We start from the raw sequence: 19,869 nt of genomic DNA, 5'->3' as shown, positions 1-19,869 counted from the left end.
AAAAAAAAAAAAAGATGAAAAATGTTCAGCATTACCTTAAAATTCCTCCCTTCATAGCTGTGGGGAAATGGACCTTGAAGCTCTAGGTCAATTTGCTTTGCTATCATTAGTATTTTATGTTTGAGGACCTGCCAGAAGATGTGTCCATTTTGGTGATCTTAGTAAGTGACTTTTCTCATGTAAGGATTTTTGTACTTTTACAATTTGGTGATTTATAATTTCAATCAGCACACTGGAAACTCTTTATCTGTCGTATAAGAGTCTGGTTATTTGATCTCCTAGTGTTGGTTCCTTGGTTACTTTGCCTTTCTGCCTCTGATAAGATGGTTATTGATAGCCTTCGAGGCTTTAATTATTTAATCGTTGTTGATGCAAATAAAAATTCCCCCAAAAGGACAGCCTTTCATTATATCTTCTTCTCCTTTCCTTTTCCACTTGAAACGTCCTTGAACTACCAACCAGCTCTCTCAAAAAGGACATAGATTATAGCCAGGGTGCCAGTATCTCAAAAATATTTGAGAAGTCGTCTCTTCTCTGTGTCTCTTCCTAACCTACAGAGAGTTAAGGTTGCCAGATTTAGCAAAGAAAAATACAAGATACCCAGTTAAAGTTGAGACAAACAAAGAATATTTTTAATATAATTATATCCTATGCAATATTTGAGACATACTTATACTAAAAGTTTGTTTCTCGATTATTTAACATGCAAATTTAACTGAGCCTCCTCCTACTCTGGCAGCCCTACAGATAGTGCATATCTTAATGCTTTAGAAAATCCATCTAATGTTTTGAGATCTCAATTTGTTTGAGATTTGCTCCTAATTGAAACCCACAAGGAAATGGTTGTGACAGTTAAGACTGCATTTGCCTGAAGTATAGTGGATGTTACACTGCCCACCTCCACACAACTCTCTTTTGTTGTGAGAATATATGCATAGAAACAAGACTTTGCTTGAGAAACCTAAGCCAAATAGTACTCTTTTGTAATTTGTATTAAATATTTTGCAGACACACATAAGTAAAAATAGTGCTATGATGCATTGCGCAGAATTTATTTGCACCCTATTTAGTTTTTTTTCTTTTTGTTTGTTTGGGCGGTGGGCACATGGATGGGTGGGTGAGGGTGTTTTGCCATCTCCTGAGTCAATGGTTTTGAACCTTAGCTGCAATAGAATCACCTGAGAGCTTCTTAAGCTCTCAATCCCTGTCTGCTTTGCAGACCAATTAAACCAGAATCCCTGGAAATAGAGTCAGGCATCAGTATTTGAAACTGCCCAGGTGACTCCAAGGGCATTGGTTCTCAGCCATGGCTGAGAATGGCCCTAAATGAAAATGGCAAATTTGAAAAAGCTCTTTTTACCACTAAATTATGTCCTTATTTTAATCCTCTTCCAAACTCATTTCGTGTACTTTTCAGTCAGCATATTATGGCAATTACATTTATTATTTTGTATTATGTCTTCTATATATGATGTATAATATCATAAAGCTTACTTTAAACATGATTTCATGTGGCTTTAATCATGTCACTGATTCAGTATTAGTTTCTTCAACATCTATAATTGGCTTTCATTTTCAAATATTTCTTTGTGATTTTTCTTACCTATTTTTCATATGTATTTCTCTCTCTCTCTCAGATTCTAAGCCAGTGGTTCTCAACTTAAACTGCTTATTAGAACCATCTTAGGATGCTATAAAGAAATGCCCAAGCCTGCCCCCTGGAGGCCGTGCTATAATTGGTCGGGTGTGGAGCCTAAGCATTAGTGTTCTGTAAAAGTACCTGAGGAAGTTCTGGGTTTAGCCAGAGTTGAAAGTCAGTGTTTTCAATATATCAAGTACCTATCTAGCTGATCAACTGCATGTCCTGGGGAAATTTTAATACATAAATATAATTGCTCTGCTTAATGAAATAGAAGAAATTTTGAGGTTCTGGGAGAAGGAGAAATAAGGGGGTGATAAGTGACCACCCTCTTGTCTTTATACTCTCAGATTCACGGGTGTCACGAGGAATTCCTGATGTTGGGGATAGCCAAAGGACTCTTAAGACTAAAGATAGAGATGCCTTGTATTTTGAGTGTTTTCTCTGCTATGCTTCAGTGTAAACCATTCTGTTGCCCTGAAATCTCCAGAAAAGGTTGCCACATACATGGGTAAGGGACACATGTTTACACCCACAAGTAGTGAATACCCATTGTTCGGGCCTCACCCAATGGAAATCCTAACTGTGTAGGTTCAGGGTAAGGCCCTGAACCCAGTAATTCAAGCCCTTCCCAGACCACTGTGATGATTGGCCACATTTGGTCGCCACTGCCTTGTAGGTGATAAAACATCCCTAGATATGGTCATCATAATTCACCCAGTCGACAGCTGAGCAAACTCCTGTGGAGTAACAGGAAAATCAATGGTAAAACTGAGTTTCTGCAGCAGGAGAAAAACCAGAGTGTGATTCTTATTAAACCTTCCTCAGGTCTACCTGTTCCTTTTCTCTTCGAGTGGCCACATGAAGGAAGAAATTACCTTTCTGAACTAGGACAAAAGAAAACTAAGAAGATGATGTCTACAAAGAATAATAGTAAAAGTTTAAAGCAGACGTAATCTACAAGATGAAAGATTAGAGAGGAAGCATGGCATGCATTATCAATAATCATAACATACCCATTCAAAGATTTCATTCACCCCCCAGTTACTGAGCACCTCCTAGGATACAAGTGCTGAGATAGGTCCTGGGAATTCAGAGTATGATATTGTCTCAAGGAATTTACAGTTTAGAAGAGGAGATTAATGTTTCTATTAGAATAGAAGAATGGAAGAGTATACAAAGTAACATGCATAGGCCTATTTCATAAAGGATTATAAGTGAGGGGAGACTTCACAGAGAAGCACAAGACAACAAGGGCTTGGAAGATAGAATGATTAGGCTGTGGGGAAAATGGAAGGAGTGAAGGGAAAGAAACAACATCTCTTACTAGAATGAATTGAAACTCTAGATGGGCACAGAGGCTTAAAGCAGCACGGTATGCTGCCTGGATGACAAATGGTTTTATAATGATGTCATGTAATGATCTGGAGGAGTTAGGGCAGATGGAAGCCAGTGGTAGGGTTTGTGATGTGTCAAACTCCACTCATACATCATCCCAGTCATTCTTGTATTTTGATGAGTTCCTAGAGTGGCCCTAAAGAGCTGGATGAGAGGTGGCCAACCCGCCTTGCTAGTCTGAAACAAAAAACATATAATCTTTTTTTCTTGGGTTCTGCAACATTCTCGTTCTCCAGATTTACCATTTCTTAGTTCATATGAGCTGCTATAACAAAATGCCACAGACAGAAATTTATAAACAATAGAAATTTATTTCTCACAGTTCTGGAGTCTGGGAAGTCCAAGAACAAGGCAGCAGTTGGTAAGGGCCAGGGGTCTCTGCTTCCAAGATGTTGTCTCATTGCATCATCCTCTGGAGAGGAGGAATGCTGTATCCTCACATGGCGGAAGGGACAGAACGGATGAAAGGGGGTGAACTCCCTCTGCTAAGTCTTTTTATAATCCCATTCGTGAGGACTCTGGAGCCCACATGATCAATCAGTTCCTAAGGACCACACCTCATAATACTCTTGTATTGGGGGTTAAGTTTCAACTTGAATTTGAAAAAAACAAAAACAGTCAAACTGTTAACATTTTAATATCATCCTTAATGGCACTTGGTTGCATTTGCTGCCATAATTTCTTTTTCTTATAGGCTCTTGAATTTTCAGCCTCTTTGGACATAGGTATTTATTTTGCATAATATTTTGTGGTAGATCATACACAACCCTGATATCAATTTGTTTTGTTTTTTTTGAGATGGAGTTTCACTCTCGTTGCCCAGGCTGGAGTGCACTGGTGCAATCTCAGCTCACTGCAACCTCTGCCTCCCAGGTTCAAGTGATTTTCCTGTCTCAGCCTCCCAAGTATCTGGGATTACAGGCATGTGCCACCACTCTCAGCTAATTTTGTTTTTTTCAATAGAGGCAGGTTTTCTCCATGTTGGCCAGGCTGATCTTGAACTCCTGACCTCAGGTGATCCACTCACCTCGGCCTCCCAAAGTGCTGGGATTACAGGTGTGAGCTACCATGCCCAGCCTTCATTTAAATTTGAATGTGATTTTATTTTGATGAAAACCTGAGTTTTCACTGTGAAGGAGTTGTACTGACCAACATTAATAGCCCTCACAATTCCACAGTCACCACACAGGCACTTAACCATGCATTCACGTTAACCTCTGCCTGCTCTGCCATTAACTTCCTTCAGTTGGGAACACTGGCTTTTGTTGTTGTGCTTTTAATATTTTATTATGAGGTATGTAGTTCGAATGTACAGACAAGTACAAACAATCATGTAACAAGCACCAGTTTACTTACTAAGCAGCATAATAAAATCTTCACATTTTGCTGTCTTTGTGCCAGTTCTTTTTTTACAAACTAAAACATTGCAGATACAGTTAGTAGAAGCCCTCTACTAACCCTTCTTAGTCTCATTTCCCTCTCTCTCTGGAGGTAACACCAACCTGATCTCAGTGTTTATTGTTGTCAAGAGTGGTTTTATACTTTTACTACAAATATATGTAATAACATATACTATTATTTTATGTTTTTAAACTTTAAATAATTGAATCCTCTCAGTATTCATCTGTGCCTTACATTTTTATTGAAAATTGTCTCTGAGATTTAATGATGACACATATAGATGTAGTGTGTTTCTTTTAATTACTATATAGAATTAAATTTATGAATATACCAAAATGTATTTTTTAACTGCATACAAGTAGACATTTAGATTTTTTCCAATGTTTCACTGTTATAAGGCTGCAGAAAACATTCTTGTACATATCTCCATATGCACAAATATGCTGTATTTTTATTCTTTAATCATTTCTTTTACTCATATAAGTAGTATCACTATGTAGCAATGAAAAAAACTATCAGTCATTCTAATAATCAAAAACATGACAATGTAATCAACTTCAAAACAATATTAGAATAATGTGCTGATGTTTTAACTTATTGCCTTTCACACAGGTCACCAGCAACTTCCCTCAGACATATAAGCCTCAGCTCTGAACCATAGAATAATTTAAAGAGTAATCAACCGTAAATATAGAATTAGAAGGGAGGCTAATATAGCTTTAAGAAACATTGAGTCAATTTAAGGACTGATCATACTCTTTTTTTCTGTTTCCTTGACATATAGCTGGTCAAAATTAACCTGATTTGCAATTCCTCTTATATGGACCTAGAGGCAACTGACTGTAGTATTTAGCCATTGCACTTAATATGAGCTTTTGTTAAAAGTATACACATTAACCTGTGAGGGAATAAGTCAGTTTTGTTTTTTTTTTTTTATTTTGATTTCATTAATTACTGCCTCCTATATACAGATCAATCTATTAGGTCCTCTGGAGTGTCCAAAGAAAGCCTCAGAAGAGCTTGGAACACCACAAAGAAGAAATGCTTAGGAAAAGTCTTCAGTAGGATTTTGGCATGTAAAATGGATTTTTTCTTTTTTCTCCTAGTAACACTCAGGAAATGCTTGTCTCCTGCTATTAATGAATGATTTCAGAGTACTATGGATCATGCTGAAGAAAATGAAATCCTTGCAGCAACCCAGAGGTACTATGTGGAAAGGCCTATCTTTAGTCATCCGGTCCTCCAGGAAAGACTACACACTAAGGACAAGGTTCCAGATTCCATTGCGGATAAGCTGAAACAGGCATTCACGTATGTTGCATTTTAACCTGTTTCTGTTATTGTATCATTTAGTTATGAGAGGCACAAGGTCAAATGTGTAAAGAAAATCTGTTTGGTGAAGTGGAGAAAAAAATGAATGCTGAGCCATCATGGTTTGCAAAGCTGTTCACGAGGTTCAATCAGTGTTGGATATCTGTACAGAGGCTTCATCATGAATTTCATCATATTTATTGAATTCCTACTATGCCTTTTGTCTGTGTAAATGTTAACACAACCAGCACACTTTCTAATTCTCCACCCACCTTCAAAATACCTTTTGTGTCCCAGGAATATTCCAGCTACTCTCTTTTTTTCCCCACCCCTGACTCCTACCCTGTCTGGCAACATCCTGAATCACCAATTGGAAATTTTTCCAGATTGCTCCTGGGAATAAGGAATGGAAAGTGCTTTGGTTTGAATTCTACAGAGATGTTTCTCATTTATAACTTTATCTCTGTCTGTCTTTGTCCTTTCAGATGTACTCCTAAAAAAATAAGAAATATCATTTATATGTTCCTACCCATAACTAAATGGCTGCCAGCATACAAATTCAAGGAATATGTGTTGGGTGACTTGGTCTCAGGCATAAGCACAGGGGTGCTTCAGCTTCCTCAAGGTTAGTAGATCTTTCTTTCCCCCCTTGCTGTCCTCAAACAAATGCTTGACCTTCTGTTTATTTCATCATGATTGCAAATTTGTAATTTTTATCATATCTTTCTAGTAACCTTTACCTGTCTAAAGGTATTCCTCAGAAGCATGTAGTCCTTAAACCTGTAATCTCGGCACTTTGGAAGGCCAAGGTGAGAGGATCACTTCAGACTGGGAATTGGAGACCAGCCTGGACAACAAAGTGAGACACTGTCTCTACCTTTGAAAAAACAAACAAAAACAACACAGCTGGGCATGCCTGTAGTCTCAGCTACTTGAGAGGCTGACACAGGAGGATCATATGAGCCCTGAAGTTCAAGGCTGTGAGGAGCTCTGATCGTACTACTTCACTCCAGCCTGGGAGACAGAGTGAGACCCTGTCTCCAAAAAAAAGCTCCAAGGATATTAATAGTAGAAAATGTTTTGCAGATCATTACACTGGTTGGGCATTATCTTGCCACTTGCTAAGTCAGTCACTCAAGAAACATTTTGTTGTTATGGTTGTTGTGAAGGTTTGTGGCTTCTGAGTCCATATTCTAATTACAAGGGACTATGATATGCTAAATTCCTGTAGTATATTGCAGCAACTCTGTGATTTTATATGTCGTATAAGAACTTAAGAAAATATTCATTAACTTATTCATTAATTCATTCATGTATTCTAAATAGTACATATTTATTAGGCACCTACCTGGCTCACTGTCCTCATGGAGCTCACTAACCATCCAATCAAGGCATGAGATGCTAAGCAGAAAAAGGCACATAGAAATATTTTAATTACAATGAGAAGCACAATGAAGGAAAAGATAAGGTATTGTGAAATAAAAATAGTAGATCTAGGGCTGGCTGTGGTGGCTCACACCTGTAATCCCAGCACTTCGGAAGGCTAAGGTGGGTGGATCACCTGAGGTAAGGAGTTCAAGATCAGTCTGGCCAACATGGTGAAACCCCATCTATACTAAAAATATAAAAATTAGCTGCGCATGGTGGCATGTGCCTATAGTCTCAGCTACTCAGGAGGCTGAGGCAGGAGAATCGCTTGAACCTGGGAGGTAGAGGTTGTAGTAAGCTGAGATCGTGCTACTGTATTCCAGCCTGGGCAACAGAGCAAGACTCCATTGGAAAAAAAGAAAAAGAATAGTGGATCCAGGAAATGAGGTTTGAGCTGAGACCTGACTCAGGTCAAGAATAAGAGAAAATGCATTTCAGGCAGAAGGAATAGCATGTGTGAAGGCACTGAGTAGGAAAAGAATTAGATGTGGGACAAAGAATGAATGGAAAAGCATTGTTCTAGGAGTGTGAGGGAGCAGGGGGCAGTGGCAGGTGAGGTGGGGACAGGCAGGCCTGCAGAGTCTTCTTAGGCCATTTTTGGGTTTCATTCTGAGTGCAGTGAAAAGCTATCAGCATTACTTTTTATTTAGGTTTTCTTTGTGCATAAGTCTTCTCACACTGCTAATAAAAACATACCTGAGACTTGGCAATTTATAAAGAAAAAGAGGTTTAATGAACTCAGAGTTCCATGTGGCTGGGGAGGCCTCACAATCATGGCAGAGGGCAAATGAGCAAAGTCACATCTTACATGGTGGCAGGCAAGAGAGAGCTTGTGTAGGGAACTGCCCTTTATAAAATCATCAGGTCTCATGAGACTTACTACCATGAGAACGGCATGGGAAAGACCCACCCTCATGATTCAGTTATCTCCAACTGGGTCCCTCTCACAACACATGGGAATTATGGGAGCTACAATTCAAGATGAGATTTGGGTAGGGACACAGACAAACCATATCACTCTGTAAGAGGTCACTGAAGACTGCCGTTGGGGGAATGGATTTGGGCAGTGGGAGGGGCACCAGAATGGATGTGAGGAGACCAGGTAGAGGTGACAGCAGCTCATGGTAGGCAAAGGTGATATTGGCTTGAACAGCTCTAGGTCAGCTGTCCAAAAATCAATTCCCTTGTAGCCAGTTTCCAAAAAACTGTCAAAAAAAAAAAAAAATCACTTCCCCTAATGAGCAATTGGCTTTGTTTTTAATTTTCCGAGTGACTGATTTACCATATTTATTAAATCTATTATACAAAATCTTGCAGATTTGGGACAGATTCCCACAATCATTTTGGTGCCATCACCCCAAGAATAGATAAAGGGACAGATTCAAAGGCAGAGGCAAGGGCAGGGTGAGAAGCAGATAAGGGCTCAGTGTCCAAAACAGGAAGCAGAAGTCAAACTGACATTCAGTCAAGCTGGACTGATGGAGCTGCAGGAATGTCTGCCGACAACCACGCAAGCTCATACTCGAAGAACTCCTCAGGATTCTGCCTGGTTGAATTTTCACCATCATTCTGCAAACTTACTTCAACCAGCTGACCTTCTTCCATCTTGAACTAGAATGGTGGCTGTAAGAATGGAAAGAATTGGAAAGACATATATGTTGTAGGTGAGATCAGCAAAACTGGCTGTTGGATTAACTTAGAAAGAAGGAGGAGGGCGTGTCAACAATAACTTTAAGACAACTGGGCTTATGGGTTGGATGTGTGGGGATGGTGAAGAAGAGGGATGGTCAAGAATGACTTCCAGATTGCGGTTTCAAACACCTGAGGGATGGAGGTGTCAATTGCAGACATAATAAAGATGACAGGACTGGGTATGGTGGCTCATGCCTGTAATCCCAACACTGGGAAGCCGAGGTGGGTGGATAACCTGAGGTCAGGGGTTCAAGACTGACCAACATAGTGAAACCCCATCTCTACTAAAAATACAAAATAAGTCAGGCATAGTGGCACGCACCTGTAGTCCTAGCTACTAGGGAGGCTGAGGCAGGAGAATCACTTGAACCTGGGAGACGGAGGTTGCAGTGAGCTGAGATCGTGCCAGTGCACTCCAGCCTGGGTGTCAAGAGCAAAACTCCATCTCAAAACATAAAAAATAATAAAAAAGATGACAGGAATAGGATTGAAGAGTAAGTCTGATTATGTTAAATTTGAGATGCTTGTGAGATAAGTAGATATTTCATGTTTGTATTTAATATATGATGAGCCCAAAAGAGAGGTAGGGGCTAGAGATATCAGCTGTGGAATCTTTGACCTATAGAAAGCATTTAAACCATGGCAATAGACCACGGCACCTAGGGAGAGAATGTGGAGTGAAAAGAGAACGGAGCTAAGATCAAGCTCTGTCCAACATTAAAGACCAAACAGCAGAAGAAATAGAAAAGTATCTGGAAAGGAAAACTAGGAGTGTACATTATTACAGAAAGGAAGAAATTATTTCAAATCAGGGAATGATTCAGTAGGTGGAACACTGCTGAGAGACACAGATCATCCCACAATCATTTGCATTGGAAAGGCATTTTTCTGCTCATTATTAATGAAGATAGATAAGTATGAAAAACAATATAGCAAAGATAGAGATCTAAAAGGAAGTAAATACATTTCTTGTGATTGATAAATAATTTAAATTACCAAAAAAATTTTGTGTTAAGCATGTCAGAGTGAAAGTATGCTCTTATCTCTAATTGTCTTAAAAATTTCTCTAAAATGACAATGAAAGGGGAAATGGTATAAACTAGCAAGAAGGAAGAACATGAGAGGGGAGACACAGTGGAACAGGAGAAATGTATATATGGCAAGCAGATGGACAAGTGGCAGCTGAATCATTAGAGAAGCTTAAATGTAGGTACGTACACTTACACTGGGAAACTGGAGGCCCCAAGTATTGTGAAAGCTGTAAGTCAGGCAGAAGGCTAAAAGCAAGGGAACGGGTTCAAAATCTTTGCAATCAGTAGCATCAATACACTCAGGCCCCCACACCTACATGATGCAGTGGATGGTAGGATAAAAATACCAAGAGATGTGAGGAAAGTTAACTAAAAGTCTGCACACTGAACTGTGAGTCAACAAAGGCTGTTCCCTTGCTCTACTTTGTTTGCTTCAAAGTGCCTGCAAAAAATCTTATAGCCCAAAGCAGATGGTGACCTATAAAAGACCCATAGTGACAAATGGAGGTCCCCCAGTAAAGATGCTGGCTGGCCACCCAGTTGTCCTACAATAAGGCCCATCAGTAAACAGAGAGCCAATACACATGAAGCTTCAAGAAAGAGACCAAATCATTCAAAAAAGAATTCATAAGGAACAGAAATAACAGGGCAAAATAAAAAACTTTATAGTATCCTAACAAAAACACATTGAGTCTCTGAAACAAAAACAGGATGCTATTTTGAAAAGAGCATTCAGAGAACAAGAAAGAGCTCATAGAAATTAAAAATGTGATACCTGGAATAAATATTTAGTCAGAGTTGGAAGACAAAGTAGAGGAAATCTCTTGGAAGTAGAAGCAAAAGACAGTAAGAGAGAAAACGTAAGAAGACCAGAGGATCAAGCCTGATGTCCCATCATACATCTAATAGGACTTCCAGAAAGAGAGAGTAAACAGAAGGAAGAAATGATCAAAGAGTAATCCCCAGGACTGAAATACATGTGTTTTCAGACTGAGAGGAATCATAAAATACCCAGCAGAATAAATGAAAAATAAAACAAGGCACACCATAGTAAAATATAGAATACCAGGAATCAATAGAGGATCTCAAACTAGAAAGAAAAAAGTCACATAATGAAAAGCTGAAAAGGTAAACATAATGGAAAATTAAGTTTGCGTCTAAAATGGATAAATTGAGAAATCATGATACAAACATATTTAGAATAGTGTTTCTCAACCTCATGCCATTTACTTGTTTGTTTTGGGGGGGCCTGTCTTGTGTAGTGTAGGGTGTTTAGCAGTACCCCTGGCCTTCACCCACTAGATGCCAGTAATACTCCCACCCCCTCCCCCATCATCATAATCAAAAATGTCTCCAGACATCCCTAAATGTCTCCTGCCAGAAGTGGAGGTGGGGGAGCGCTCTCCTTTGAGAATGCTGATTTAGGAAAATGGAGGTAAATAGAGAAAAACAGCTACACGAGTTGGAAGTCTTTGGCTCTGAGGAGCAAAACCTGCAGGAAGAGGGGTAAGCAGAAAAGAGCTGGCTTTTCCAGAGAGCCTTTGCTGCTTGGCTTTTTAAATCGTATGCATGCATTTCTTTGCTAGAAATAAATTTTTTTAACAACATTCGAGTGACCATGTTATTATACATGAAGTTAGGATGCTTTCCCAACTCTTCTTTTGCTAAAGCTGTCTCCTCCACAGCGTAACAGTGCATTAAATGAGTTTTTTAGTTGTCCCAGAAATTTGGCTGAGCCCCCAAAGCTGAGAACAAAGAGTGCTTATTGCCTATACATTTGGAAGAGGGATGCCAGTCAATCTATCCCGAACTATGAATGAATGACCCAGGCTCTCTTGAGTGTGTCACTTTTAACAGAATATATGAGGGAACGAGAAGACTGACTTGGAATGAGAATTTTCCAGGGAGAGGTTAAAACCCTATCCATTTCCCCTTCACCTGCAGTCAAGTAAGGAAGGACTGCAAGAAAGCTACTCAGAGCGCTGAGCAGCACCCCCTGGAGTTTGTGGAGACTGCTGCCTAAATCTTGCATGAAAACGTCCGGCTGCTCTAAAAACTAAAGTTTTTAAAAAACTTTCAAGTGAACCTGCACGTGGATGTTTATAGCAGCTTTATTCATAATTGCCAAACCTTGGAAGCAATCAAGATGGACTTCAGTAGATGAATGGTTAAACTGTGGTACATCCAAACAATGAAATATTCAATGTTAAAAAGGAATGAGCTATCAAGCCATGAAAAGACATAAAGGAAACTTAAAAGCATATTACTTCGTGAAAGAAGTCAACCTGATATAGCTTAATACTGTATGATCCCAACTGAACGACATTCTAAAGAAGGCCAAACTGGCCAGGCACAGTGACTCATGCCTGTAATCCCAGCACTTTGGGAGGCTGAGCTGGGCACATTGCCTGAGCCTAGGAGTTCAAGACCAGCCTGGAAAACATGGGGAAACTCTGTCTCTACAGAAATTAGCCAAGTGTGATGGTGCACACCTGTAGTCTCAACTACTAGGGAGGCTGAGGTGGGAGGATTGCTTGAGGCTGGGAGGTTGTGCCTACAGTGAGCCGTGAACATGCCCCCGCACACCAGCCTGGGTGACAGAGCAAGACTGTCTTTGAAAAGACAGTGAAAAGATCATTAGTTTCCAGGGGACGGGGGGAGGGAAGGATGAATAGGCCACAGAGAATTTCTAACCAGTGAAACTACTTTATATCATATTATCGTGGTGGCTACCTGTCATTGTACATTTGCATAGACTGTACCACACCAAGAGTAAACCTAATGTAAACTGTGGACTTTGGGTGATAATGATAGGTCAGTGTGGGTTCATCACTCGTAACAGATGTGCCACTCTGGAGGGGGATGTTGATAGTGGGGGAGGCTGTGCATACATAAGGGCAGGGGATATATGGAAAACCTCTGTATCTTTTGCTCAATTTGCTGTGAACCTAAACTGCTCTAAAAAGTCTATTTAAAAAAAAAATGTGTCAAGGATGATGTGAACTGCCTAGGACAGCAGAGTGAGGGAAAGAATCCTCCAGAGGGTGTGACCTGCACTTCCAAAGTTTCTTGCGAGTTAAATGCCAAGCTTTCCCATTGGATAACCGAGCATCCTGGAAGGTAACGAGGCTTGGCTCATTTGATAGGTACCTGCCGAAGAAGACTGCCTACAGGATGAGCATACGCTAGCCGAAATTACCTGGAAAGCCGTACCTTCTGATAAGAGTTGGAGGGAGGATATCTAAGAGTCAGGAGGAAGGAGCATTACATAGTTAGGGCATAGTAACTGGGAGTCCTTCATTGCAAAGGGGTCTCCAGAGAACCCACAAAATCACCCCATTGGAGAAAGAGCTCGCATTTGTGCATCAACACCAAATTACAATGGCACCCACTAAGATAAGACTTTTTTTCTGCTTTTATCTAATTTGTGAAAGAATAAAGCAGAAAAAAAAATCACCCACTGGCAAAAAGGAGATGACAATGGAAACTGTCTCATCCTGGACTCTATCAGCAACAAGGTAAGATGATGTGCAGGATTGGGGTAGGGTAGGTTGCAGCTTAAATTAAGATGGGCTTCACTCGTTCATCAGAAATAAAGAACCAAGAGAAAAACACATGTAACCCCTCTGTCTTCTAATGATCTCCCATTTCTGTTCGGTTTTTAATCCCACAGGCTTAGCGTTTGCAATGCTGGCAGCTGTGCCTCCGATATTTGGCCTGTACTCTTCATTTTATCCCGTTATCATGTATTGTTTTTTTGGAACCTCCAGACACATATCAATAGGTAAAAGCTTATACTTGATATTCTACTACCTTCCCTTGTGTATTTCCAGCCTTTGCAATGTGCCAAAGAAATAGCATGGTCGTTATTAAAAATTATCTTTATAACAACTTTTGTTACTGCATGCACGACAGGTGCTTTAAAAACCTACACTCGGCCAGGCGTGGTGGCTCACCCCTGTAATCCCTGCACTCTAGGAGGCCGAGGCGGGCAGATTGCCTGAGGTCAGAAGTTTGAGACCAGCCAGACCAACATGGTGAAACCCCATCTCTTTGTAAAAATATAAAAATTAGCCAGGCTTGGTGACGGGTGCCTGTAATCCCAGATGCTCAGGAGGCTGAGGCAGGAGAATTGCTTCAGCCCAGGAGGCGGAGGTTGCAGTGAGCTGAGATCGCACCGCTGCACTCCAGCCTGGGCAACAGAACAAGACTCCATTTCAAAAAAAAAACTACACGCCTCCCAAGATTTCTAGAACTTACAACTTTCTTATAATCTTGGAATAATAAAAAAGACAATTTTCTTGTGTAAAAGGGCAATTGTTGAAATCTGTGAAATGAGATAAATGCTTCATTTCATAATGTAATTTGCCAGCATCTGGTTTTTATTTTTGTACTAATGGTAGTACTTCAAGTTCCTAATCGCTATTCACATATTTCATTTTTGTCATATTTGGGGCTCTGAATTGTACATATTTTCAGTTTATCAAAAGCATATGGATTTCATAATAGTCCTGGTATTGCATAAGGCTACCACCTAGCACACACACACTTTCCAGATATCTGCTGTTTGGTAACAAATACCCTCAAAATGTAGCAGCTTTACAACAACAATCGTGTTTGTATCTTCCATAGTGCCTGCAGGTCAGGACTTGGGAAGGACTGGTCTGGGTAATTCTTCCTCTCTCCCTTTTCCCCTCTCCCTTCCCTCTTCCCTGCCTTCCTTTCTCCATGCAGTGCCAGGAATTCTCCACTTAGCCTAGTTGGAGCTTTCTTACACATGGTGACTCGGCTTCAGCGGAAGGTGGAAGTTGCAGCCCTTTTATTACCAAGCCTCGGAAGTCACACAGCTTCACTTCTGCTGCATTGTTTTGTTTACTAACAAGTCAAAGCCAACCCAGATTCAAGGAGAAATTAGACTCCACCTCCTGATGGGGAAATGTCAAGAAGAGTAGGTGGATGGAAGATATTGCTATGTCTATTTTTGGAAAATACAGTCTGCATGCACACACACGTGGTTACTCACACACCAGAGGCAGGACACTAAAGAAGGGAGTGTAGCCTTCTTTCAAGCATGACTTCTTGACCTCAACTTTGTCTCTTGGTGTACTGGCAAAAACCCTATCAAATACTCTGAATTAGATAGTGTCCTTGAACCCTGAACAGGGATCTTCATGCTTCATTATTTCAGGTCCTTTTGCTGTTATTAGCCTGATGATTGGTGGTGTGGCTGTTCGATTAGTACCAGATGATATAGTCATTCCAGGAGGAGTAAATGCAACCAATGGCACAGAGGCCAGAGATGCCTTGAGAGTGAAAGTCGCCATGTCTGTGACCTTACTTTCAGGAATCATTCAGGTAAGGCTCAAAGATGGGGAAATGGACTGTCTCATTTGTTAATCTAACAAGTATCTACTGAGAGCTCTTAGCTGATCTTCCTACACTGTGGGCGGCATCTGCCAGATAAACCCCAAAGCTCCGGAAGTAACTGCAGACCAACTGCATGCCTTATTCACAACTATGAGTGACCAACAAGCAAGCTTCAGGTGGATGCTTTAAAGATCCCAAAGGCAAGACAAGTTTGACACAGCAGGATTGATTAGTGCTGGGAGAGGATATTCCTCTCTGCTTGGAGGGAACAACCAATGATCATGATCATGCACTTTAGTCTACATGATGAAGCATGCCCCCAGCTCCATGAGAGACAGGGAAGGCATTAGTGTGGCCAGTGCACTGTGGGGCACCAAGCCACTCCAGACCTTCCACTGTTTTCTGTGTAACCAGTGATTGATTTGTTAGCTACTTACCCACTTCATGTACAAGTTTGCAGTGTTAGAAAATGCTCCAGAGGCTGGGCGCAGTGGCTCACACCTTTAATCCCAGCACTTTGGGAGGCTGAGGCAGGTGGATCACAAGGTCAGGAGTTCAAGACCAGCCTGGCCAACATAGTGAAACCCCGTCTCTACTAAAAATAGAAAAATTAGCTGGGTGTGGTGGCATGCACCTGTAGTCCCAGCTACTCAGGAGCCTGAGGCAGGAGAATCACTTGAACCCGGGAGGCGGAGGTTGCAGTGAGCCGAGACCATGCCACTGCCTGGGTGACACAGCGAGACTCCATCTCAAAAAAAAAGATAATGGTCAAGAAAGAACTTGTATATTTGCTGTGGGTCTTAACTTCCTGACCTATCATGTGATTCATTTGTTTCTTTGTCATTAAAAAAAAATAGTTTTGCCTAGGTGTCTGTAGGTTTGGATTTGTGGCCATATATCTCACAGAGCCTCTGGTCCGAGGGTTTACCACTGCAGCAGCTGTGCATGTCTTCACCTCCATGTTAAAATATCTGTTTGGAGTTAAAACAAAGCGGTACAGTGGAATCTTTTCAGTGGTGTATGTAAGTAAGCAACTCCCTGACGTTCTGGTACTTGTTTTTTCTTCTTTATTTCCCCCACTTCTCTTCTGTATCTCTTTTTACTTTCAAGACTCATTTTTCTTTTTCTCCAGTAATTTCCATAAAAAAGGAAAAATTCATTTATTCTAAGGTTTTCTGAAAAGAGTGTTACAAAGAAGACTAAACCTTAAAATCTCTATTATTAATATGTGATACTGCCCACTTCACAAGGAATTTTTCGCTAGGTCTTTATTTGGTGACTGCACCATCACTCTAATTAGGTGAAGAGAGAGCTTTTTCTTACAACCAAATCATGGTCTTTTTGGAAACTAACAAATAATTTAAAGGCATGAGGGGAGAACATCTCTCTCTCTCAAAAACTGCTAGTTCAGGCTGGGTGCGTGGCTCACGCCTGTAATCCCAGCACTTTGGGAGGCCGAGATGGGCAGATCACGAGGTCAGGAGATCAAGACCATCCTGGCTAACACGGTGAAACCCCATCACTACTATAAATACAAAAAAATTTGCTGGTGTTTTGGCAGGCGCCTATGGTCCCAGCTATTCAGGAGGCTGAGGCAGGAGAATGGCATGAACCTAGGAGGTGGAGCTTGTAGTGAGACCAGATCGTGCCACTGCACTCCATCCTGGGCGACAGAGTGAGACTCCGTCTCAAAAAAAAACCAACTGCTAATTCAAACCAGCAAAAAAATAAGGCTGTAAAAGATTTAACTAACATAAATCTTTTAGTTACATAGACCCCTTACCACACTCAGAGAAAATATAAATTATTTGCAAGCACTTAAGGAACAATGGTACTAAATGATCATGTTGAAATTGATCATGTGAAACTGATCACCAATTCTAAAAATTCAATGTTTTTTCACACAGTGCAATATAATTAAAAATCAAAAACTAAACATAGCTTAAAAACTCCCACATATTTAGAAACCAAAAAACATTTCTAAATGACCCATGAATAAAGAGGGAATTAGGAAATAATTAGAATTAATTGATAGAAGTACTACATATCAAAACCTCTGAGATGCTGTTAAAGCTATCCTTGGAAAGAGAGGCCTGTAGTCTTTGTAGGTATTTATGTGCTAGGCACTGGGTGCCAAGATGCAGCTGTGAGCTGAAAAGATACAGGCCTTTCCCTCTAGAACTTTCAGTCCAGTGGGAAGATAGTAAACCTTTAATTGCATACATGTGTAATCAATTACAATTTGTGTTGCATGCTATGAAGGAGAAGTACCAGCTGCTCTGAAAGTTAAATAGGGAGACCTTGAGATTAGGGGTCTAGGAAAGGCACTTTGAGGAAGTGACATTTAGATTGAGTCATTGACTGGTTAAAATGGAATCAGACTTTAGGAATATTCTCTAAATAACAAAATTCTTAGTCTCCCATAATAGCTGTTACCGTACTTCTTACTCTGAGACTTCTCGAAATGCCTTGTCACAAAGGAAATAAACATGCTGAGTACTCTAGGCATTGATAGGAAAGGGTGCATGGCCTGGGCTGAGCAGGAAGTCTACTTTATTGGGTTTCAAATGAGAACTGACTATATTTGAGGTGCCCAGTTGGTAACCCTGGGATATAATTAAGTGGATTTCTTCTCTAATTCTCCTGGGTTCCTTTCCCAGACATCAGCACTCTTGACTTCAAAGTCCTGCTAACAATACTTTCTCCTTCTTTGAGCTCCTAAAGGCTTTTCTATGTATTTACCTTTGGAGTACTTTGCTATCAACCCTTAATTCTTTCCAAGTGCTCAGGACTCAGCTTCAGGGTTCCTTTTTTGAATTTTATAATATTACATTGAGACATCAGCATATGATAAGAATAATTGTTTGAAAGGAATAACTATAAGGCTGGGTGCAGTGGCTCACACCTGTAATCCCAGCACTTTGGGAGGCCGAGGCGGGCGGATGACTTGAGGTCAGGAGTTCGAGACCAGCCTGACCAACATGTTGAAGCCCCGTGTCTACTAAAAATACAAAATAAACTGGGCATGGCAGCAGGCACTGATAATCCCAGCTACTCAGGAGGCTGAGGCAGGAGAATCGCTTGAACCTGGGAGGCAGAGGTTGCAGTGAGCCAAGATCATGCCACTGCACTCCAGCCTGGGCAGCAGAGCAAGACTGTGTCTCCAAAAAAAAAAGGAATAACAACTATTTAAAAAAAAAGAGTAACAACTATAAAGTTGTAGACTGGGTAAAAATACTTCCTAATTGGTGGAAGCTACAAAGAGAGATTTCAGCCTGAGAACTTTTAACTAGAAATACCCAATGGAATGGCTGATGTGAATTAGTGCACTAGACAGTCTCTGTCTCTCTCAGGGGCAATTTCCTGATGTAAACATCCAGCGTTCACTGTGTTACAGAGTACAGTTGCTGTGTTGCAGAATGTTAAAAACCTCAACGTGTGTTCCCTAGGCGTCGGACTGATGGTTTTTGGTTTGCTGTTGGGTGGCAAGGAGTTTAATGAGAGATTTAAAGAGAAATTGCCGGCGCCTATTCCTTTAGAGTTCTTTGCGGTAAGTCACCTTGGGTCAATGACCTATTCAGCTTCTACGACTGCATTTACTTATTTCTGTAAGGGATTTTGAAGTGGATGAAAGGAATTTTTTGCTCTCAATTCTGCCAAAAGAAGGTTACAATTTGTCAAAGAAATTTGACAAATTCATTGACAAGAAAGTAAAAAGAAAAAGCCTTAAAACATAGACACAGATGCTTTTTAAAATTATATGTAAGACTATACATGAAAATTTTAACATAATTATAAGTGATGGGGTTATGGAAGATTTTCTCCTCAAATTTTTGTTGGCTAATTCTTTTGTAATGAGCACATATTACTTTAGTAACCTAAAAAAAAAATCCATTTCCGTTTTGTCAAAGCAAAGGTTCCCAAACTTTCTCCATCCCTTGACACTCCTAAGCTAAAAGAAAGACCTCACAGTTCCATTTATTAAGTAGTTAGTTCCAAACACTTTAATAATATTTATTATTAACAACTTCATAGTTGTTTTTAAAAATATGCACATAAATTGGAATAAAAATATTTTATTATGTTAAGTAACCACAATTATTTAATCATGGAATGCATATGCCTGATGGGAACTGCATAGATCCTCAAATCTCAGAATCAAAAAGGGCACTGCTACCCTCATTTCCTGTTCACATGAATATGTATGTGGTTCCTGCTTTTTCATCACAGCAACCACTGAACACCCAGCTTTGCAAAGATACGGCATTATTGAAAGGAACACAGTGTTCAAACTGTGAACTACTGCCAGCTAGAAGCTTGCACAGTGCTCAATAGGTGTCACTGTTTCACTGGGGACCTTTTAATATCCAAAGTGTCCCATAGAGTGCCCTTGGCATCCTGGGACTTGTTTGCACATGTGTGGGAGCTACAAGGAGAAGAAATGAAGAGTAGGCTGGGTGTGATGGCTCCACACCTGTAATTCCAGCACTTTGGGAGGCCAAGGCAGGCAGATCACCTGAGGCCAGGAGTTCGAGGCCAGCCTGGCCATCATGGTGAAACCCTGCCTCTACTAAAAATACAAAAAATTAGCCAGGTGTGGTG

General features: G+C 40.4%; 1 protein-coding gene across 2 annotated transcripts in view; it reads left to right on the top strand.

The window, feature by feature from the left end:
• Positions 1 to 19,869, top strand: part of SLC26A5 (solute carrier family 26 (anion exchanger), member 5) — a 73,371-nt gene that overhangs the window by 14,920 nt on the left and 38,582 nt on the right. For both annotated transcript variants that reach the window (XM_011927745.1, XM_011927744.1), the window contains exons 3-8: positions 5,545 to 5,749; positions 6,235 to 6,374; positions 13,574 to 13,684; positions 15,089 to 15,255; positions 16,125 to 16,289; positions 18,665 to 18,817. In XM_011927745.1, the coding sequence (XP_011783135.1) occupies positions 5,598 to 5,749; positions 6,235 to 6,374; positions 13,574 to 13,684; positions 15,089 to 15,255; positions 16,125 to 16,289; positions 18,665 to 18,817 (888 nt within the window). In that variant the 5' untranslated portion in view covers positions 5,545 to 5,597. The remainder of the gene's footprint in view (positions 1 to 5,544; positions 5,750 to 6,234; positions 6,375 to 13,573; positions 13,685 to 15,088; positions 15,256 to 16,124; positions 16,290 to 18,664; positions 18,818 to 19,869) is intronic.

Source organism: Colobus angolensis, unplaced genomic scaffold (genome assembly GCF_000951035.1).
Source record: "Colobus angolensis palliatus isolate OR3802 unplaced genomic scaffold, Cang.pa_1.0 Scaffold74, whole genome shotgun sequence".
NCBI classification, from domain to species: Eukaryota; Metazoa; Chordata; class Mammalia; order Primates; family Cercopithecidae; genus Colobus; species Colobus angolensis.
The sequence above is the reverse complement of the archived record's forward strand: the minus strand, read 5'-3'. Positions and strand labels throughout refer to the sequence as shown.